The sequence below is a fragment of the Chenopodium album genome, chromosome 19 (genome assembly GCF_948465745.1).
Source record: "Chenopodium album chromosome 19, dcCheAlbu1.1, whole genome shotgun sequence".
Classification (NCBI taxonomy): domain Eukaryota; kingdom Viridiplantae; phylum Streptophyta; class Magnoliopsida; order Caryophyllales; family Amaranthaceae; genus Chenopodium; species Chenopodium album.
In genome coordinates, this window is record NC_137852.1 from 7,265,297 (window position 1) to 7,271,829 (window position 6,533).

Here is a 6,533-nt window from a genome sequence, read left to right on the forward strand (position 1 = left end):
TAGTAAACCAAATGCCGCCATCAACTACACCTTAAAAACACATGATTTCGCTACTACAACGTACTATTGCTCGCCTTGCTTAAAGTAGTATGTATCAGAATAAAACAAGTTACTCTAAAATGATGTTGTACTGTATTTTGTTGGTGAGGGATTAAACAAGTATTATGTTTGTTGTAACTAGTAAGTGAAATTATTATGTCCTGTGTTTTTTCTATATAATGTGCTATTCCATGAAATTTGATCCTTATCACTTCATACTTCATCTTAATAACATCTAGATTAAAAAAAAAAATTAGAATAACTAGCTAATATAGCTTGTGTTATTCAAAATAGGCTAAATATGTTCGTTCCTAATATGATGGTGTTATTAGTCTTCTTACTCTAGCTACGATGAATGAAAACTAAGCTCAACTATGATTTCCAGATTTTGGTTGAGTCTATCAAATCACCATTAAGCATGTTACGTACCACTTCTCAATAATTCGATCAAAAGTCACCCAACATAAAATATGAAGTCATGTTCAACACATCTAGTCATCTAAAAGTTCTCAACAATATAAGGAATTTTTGACATTTGCTACCACCTAAAACGCCTCGTTCAGATTTGCTACCGTTTAAATATTTTTTTTTACTTTGCTACCACCTTAATTAGAGTTTGTCAGGAATCACTACCCCATGCATTATACCGTTACCATTTCCGTTATGGAATCCAACCACCGTTCAGCCACCTTCCAACCACCTCGCTACCACCTTCCTATCCCCCATCAATGCTGCCCCTCCCCCCTCTAGCGGCTGGCACCGGCAAACTCTTTGGCTTCCCTTTTTCCCTCCTTCCAGCCACCTTCCCTTGCAGCCACCCCCACTTCCAACCACCAATTCGCACCTTCACCGCACGCATTCACCGGCTACCTTCACCGTACGCATTCACCGCACACATTCACCTTCACCAATTCGCAGAATGAAGCACGCAACAACACCACCGCCACCAATTCACACCAATTCGCAGAATGAAGCTCGCAACAACACCACCGCCACCAATTTCGCAGACCCCTACTTCGCAACCACCAATTTGCTGAAGTCCGCAACACCACCACAGCCACCAATTTCGCAGACCTTCATTCACAAACCCCCAATTCGCAAACCCAAAGCCGTTTGGGTGGTTTCGGGCTGGTAGTTAAGGGTTAGGGGTGTCGGTTTTTGGGTGGGGGAAGGGGAGGCTAATATCCACGCACTCTTTATTACAAATTTTGGAGGTTTCGAGGCCTGGTACCAAAATCCTTGAGATTTTAGGGGATACATCTCGAGATCATATAATGTCATTTGGAACCATATATGATCATTATATGTTGTCATAAATGTTCGTGGTAGGCTTGAATTAATGAAATCGGTGCAAGTTGTAATTCGGTAAATTGATTGTTTAAAGGCAAATTGGATGGTTCTACTTTCCCAATTGGACTCAGGGAGGGTATTATGGACCATCGTATACATTTCGACAATTTTTATTTCCAGGCGAAAAATTCAAAAAATTCAAAATTGAAGGCTAATATCCATGCTTTTTTGAAAAATTTCGAAGGTTTCTAGGGACGGTGTCAAAAAGAAATGAGATTGTATGGGATACATCTCGAGGTCATATAGTTCCGTTTGGAACCATAAATAATCATTATATGTTTTCATAAATATTCGTAGTAGGCTTGAGTTTATGAAATCGGTGTAAGTTATAAATTGGTAAATTGGCTGTTTAAAGGCAAATTGGATGGTTCCACCCACCTAATTAGAATCTCATAGGGTATTAGGGACCATGGTAAATATTTCGGCAACTTTAATTTATGGGCGAAAAAAAGTAAAAAAAAAAAAATCCAAAATAGAATCAATGCTTTTTGAGAAATTTGGGATGTTTCGAGTCCTGGTGTCGAAAAGTTTTGAGGGTTAAGGCGATACATCTCGGGGTCATATAATGCCGTTAGGGGTCATATAATGCCGTTTGGAACCATATATGATCATTATATGTTGTTATACATGTTCGTAGTAGGCTTAAGTTAATTAAGTTGGTGCAAGTTGTAAACCAGAAATTGACCGTTTAAAGGCAAATAGGATGGTTCCACCCACCCAACAGGTCTCCCAGAGGGTATACGGACCATGGTAAACATTTCGGTAATTTTTATTTGATAACACGATATTATACATGATTTTATATGTGATATTTGGTCATATTTTATTGTGTTTTCTTCATTTTCCTAATCTTTTTGAGCTATTATTCTTCCTATTTCGATATTGCTCTTCTCGGTATGTTTGCTTTTGTTTTTATAGGATTAGGGCTCGATTTGCGTGGAATTTATTCTGAGCGTGAGATAGTTCTTCATATGGAGCGTTTCTAGCACCAATGGAGCATCGATGGAGCATTTTGGCAGCCTGCTCCACAGCTCGGTTGTGGCGTGCAATATGTTGGCCACAACCTGGTTGTGGGCGTCGATATTGGAGCAAGGAAGAGGCAAGGACAGCCCGTTCCACAGCCTGGTTGTGGCCGTTTTCCTCGTGCCACAACCCACTTGTGGCAGCTCGTTTTGGTGGCGTTTGAGAGTCCTATTTAGATAAAAATACCTAGTTTTATGCTAGGATATAAATAGGTTTTAGATAGTCTTTTATTTGATCACTTTTTATTCATTGTTCAGATATTATTTTTAGACTTCTTTTTGGGTATTACGTTCTTCCATATTATTTCCTAGGGTTTGTTTTCAAGATTCAAGATTTCATAATTAATTCCAAGTATTGATTTCTTCTCTCAATTCTCTTATTTTATTATTGTTAATTATGTTTTCTTTATTGATTATCATTATTGTTTTCATTAATATGCGTGAGTAGTTTCCTTGTTCCAAGATCTAGCGGAACCCGAATATGATTAATGCATGATTTAATTCTTTAAATTCTTTAATGATAATTGCAATTGATATGCTTAATTGATTGTGCTCATGCCAATATTAGATTAGGGATAATTAGTATTGTTATTAATCCATTGTTTTAATCACAACGGGAGTTGGGTTTTGACGGGTTTGAATAAATCAATTAAGGGTTTGAAGTTCATCACGGAAGTAGGTGAACGGATGATTAGGAAGTTAGAGTAATGTGCTCAAAGTCTTTAATTTGCATGATTCCACGGAAGTAGGCTTGATTGTGATTAGAGAAGCCATTGGTAACTCGGGAGAGACCATTGGTATTATATAGGGATTACTTTTCCTCATTAATCAATTGAATTATATGTTAGGGGTAGAACGACTATTGCATTAATTGTATTCGTGGTGATGCTTGATCTTGGATGTTTGTAGCATTGATTTATCATATTATTTAGTTTAATCGCTTTAATTAGTTCTTTAGTTATTGATCCTCATTTGTTTGATTTGGTTACTTGCTTAGTATTTGCTTGAGTCTATTTAATTAGTTAAACCATAGTCTCTTGGGATCCGACCCTTGCTTGCCCTTCTACATAGTAGTGGTCTTGTTAGGTTATCTTTGTTAGGTACGCGACACGCCTATCAAATTTTGGCGCCGTTGCCGGGGACTAACGGTTTTATACTAATTATTTGTGATTCGTTTTTACTAAGCATTTATTTTGTTGCTTCGGCTATTGTTCCTTGTTTCTTTGATCTTCCGTTTTAGTTTCTTTGTTGCATGCAAACTCGAAGTTCAGGTTCAGATGATTTAACACCTTTTGATTCTGAGATCGAAGCTACTGCAATAAGACAAAGAGGTAAAAGGAGGAAAATCGAAATACAAGAGACATGGTTGATCCAGGAACAAAATCTCTTTTGGAGTATGGTATTCCGGATACAACAACTGGATTCCTCTCTAGTATTGTAAGACCACCTGTCACCGCTCAAAGTTTTGAGTTGAAACCCCAATTCATACAGTTCATTTCCAATGACTCTTTTGCGGGTTTACCGAATGATTGTCCTGTGACTCACATTGATAGTTTCTTGGAGAAGTGTGACACCATGAAGCTCAATGGTGTCACTGATGATGCTATTAGACTACGCCTTTTCCCTTTTTCACTACGGGATAGAGCCAGGGAGTGGTTACGAGATGAAGGTATTGGTTCTTTTGATACGTGGGACAAGCTTGCCAAGGCTTTTCTAGTCAAATTCTTGGGGCAAGAGAAAACCGCAAAATTAAGGAACGAGCTATCTACTTTCCATCAATCCAATGACGAATCCCTATATGAGGCATGGAGAAGATTTAAACGATTGCAAAGACAATGCCCTCACCATGGTATTCCAGAGTGGATGTTGATCCAAACGTTCTATAATGGTTTGACCCATGAGTTTCGCATATACATTGATGCTGCGTCTGGAGGTTCCATCATGACTAAGAACCCAACCGATGCGAAGGATTTGATTGAGAAGATGGCGGCTAATGATAATTACCATCCAAGGGGACGAAACGCTATCAACATAGGTAATAAACATGATGTTGATGCTCTAACCATGTTGACTAGTTCTGTGCAGGCACTAACTCATAAAGTCAATCAACTCCAAGTTGAGTCCCCTCGACCCTCGATGGAAACTTGTCAGATGTGTGGATTGCAAGGCCATACTGCACGGGAGTGTCAACCCAATTATGATGGAATGACGATTGAGCAAGCTAATGCTATTTATACCACGACCTCCACAAGGCCATTTGATGAAGGGTGGAGAAATCATCAAGGGTTCTCATACAAGAACACTCAAGCTATAGCAAATCCTCTACCACCACCCGCTTTTCAAGCATGGGCACCTTTCAATCATCATCCCATACACCAACCACCACCTCAATCTTCAAATATTGAATCCATAATGGAGACTTTTGCTACTTCCCAACAACAACAACAAGAGCTTATTTCAAAGCAATTTGAGTTACAAGCAAAGCAGAACGAATATTTTGAAAACTCGATCCAATTGCTCGTTGCTCAAAATAAGAGGATAAAAACTCATCTTTCTCAACTTTCACAGCAAGTGAGTCATCTAACAACTCTTCAAGATCAAGCAAAAGTCCAGACGAAACAATGCAATGCAATTTTCGTGAAGAGTGTTGAATCAACTACAGGAGGACTAGAAGAGAAAGTATGCAATGTGGAGTCAAGAACAGAGAAGCATGAGAGAGAAGGTCACAAGTATGTTGCTCCACAAGCATATGAGGAGCCGATGCCTTTCCCGCAAAGGTTATCAAAAGCCGTGCTCGATAAGCATTTTGGGAAGTATTCTGAGACTCTAAAGAAGGTATATGCTACCATTCCTTTTTCCGATCTTGTAACTCAAATGCCTCAATTTGCAAATTTTGTGAAAGGAATTCTAGATCATAATCATAATGATAAGAAATTAGAAGGTTTAGTAGTAAAGGAGAAATGTCCTGATCTTTTACATGATAGCTTACCACCTAAATTGCATGACCCTGGTAGTTTTACTATCCCTTGTATGATAAACGAAACATATTTTGATAGGGTCTTGTGTGATCTAGGTGCTAGTGTTAACTTAATGCCTTCTTCAGTATATGACAAATTAGGTTTGAAAAACCTTAAACCCTCTCATATATCTCTTCATATGGCTGATAGAACTGTTAGACTTCCTAAGGGTGTAGTTGAAGATGTATTAGTTGGGATTGGTGAATTTGTTTTTCCTGTTGACTTTGTTGTAGTGGATATGAAAGAAGACCATAAGATCCCACTTATCTTTGGTCGCCCCTTTCTTGCTACAAGTCAGGCTTTAATAGATGTTCCTAAAGGACAAGTGACCATTAGAGCTCGGGATAAACAAGTTGTGTTTAAACTTTTCAATGACCATAATTTTACTTTTGATAGTGGTACTTGTTTGAGTATTGATGCTACTAACCCTTTGGTTGATAAGAGTATATCTAATAGAAATCTTGGGAGAAAGGAGGACGACATTTCAACACATGATGACTTTAGCTACATCAAAATGAGTTCGGATACAATTCATATCAATTCTTGCGTGAAGGAGTCCTATAGAGGTGGACATATTTACAGACAAGACCGTAGAGTATCCTCTCTGCATGGTGGTGATCCGGGTTGAGCTACTAGAGGAGGTCGAGCTAAAGACCTTAAACAAGCGCTAAATGGGAGGCAACCCATTCCGTTTTTTTTATTTATTTTATTTTCACTTTATTTATTTATTTATTCATTTATTTTCTTTTTAGTTTGGGGTTATGATGCGACGTTATTTTGAGGGCGGTCCCAGCTCCGCCCTTAGGTATGATCCCGCCTCTGCCAGTAGGGCCTGGTTTTTTTTTTTCCTTGCTTGTTCTTATTCTATATATGTTCACATTGAGGACAATGTGAAGTTTAGCGTGGAGGAGGGTTTTATTATCCCAATGAATTGTAAATCATGCTTCCCTGTGCCCCATACTTAAAATTGTTTTGATTCTTGGTATATGATGATGAGTATTGTGGATAAGTTAGCCATGATTTGATATTTGATTGCTTGGATGCCTTAACATGCGTCAATTTTGCCCAACTGCTTGTGAATATAGTGCTTGACTAGTTGATTTGG

At 38.4% G+C, this 6,533-nt stretch overlaps 1 protein-coding gene and 1 non-coding gene across 2 annotated transcripts; one reads left to right on the forward strand and one right to left on the reverse strand.

Annotated features, from left to right (window-relative positions):
• Nucleotides 1–3,773: 3,773 nt before the first annotated feature.
• Nucleotides 3,774–6,056, forward strand: LOC145593925 (uncharacterized). Its single transcript, XM_081650282.1, has 2 exons — nucleotides 3,774–5,780; nucleotides 5,871–6,056. The coding sequence occupies exons 1-2, from the start codon at nucleotides 3,774–3,776 to the stop codon at nucleotides 6,054–6,056; spliced, it is 2,193 nt and encodes a 730-aa protein (XP_081506408.1).
• On the reverse strand, nucleotides 4,158–4,264 carry LOC145596383 (small nucleolar RNA R71). The gene has a single exon (XR_014103223.1). It is a non-coding gene; the product is annotated as a small nucleolar RNA R71 (small nucleolar RNA).
• Nucleotides 6,057–6,533: the final 477 nt, after the last annotated feature.

Coding starts and splice junctions, on each gene's coding strand:
- LOC145593925 (XM_081650282.1), top strand. CDS start 3,774: ATGGTTGATCCAGGAACAAAATCTCTTTTGGAGTATGGTATTCCGGAT. Junction 5,781..5,870: donor TTAGAGCTCGGGATAAACAA/GTTGTGTTTAAA, acceptor TTGGTTGATAAG/AGTATATCTAATAGAAATCT.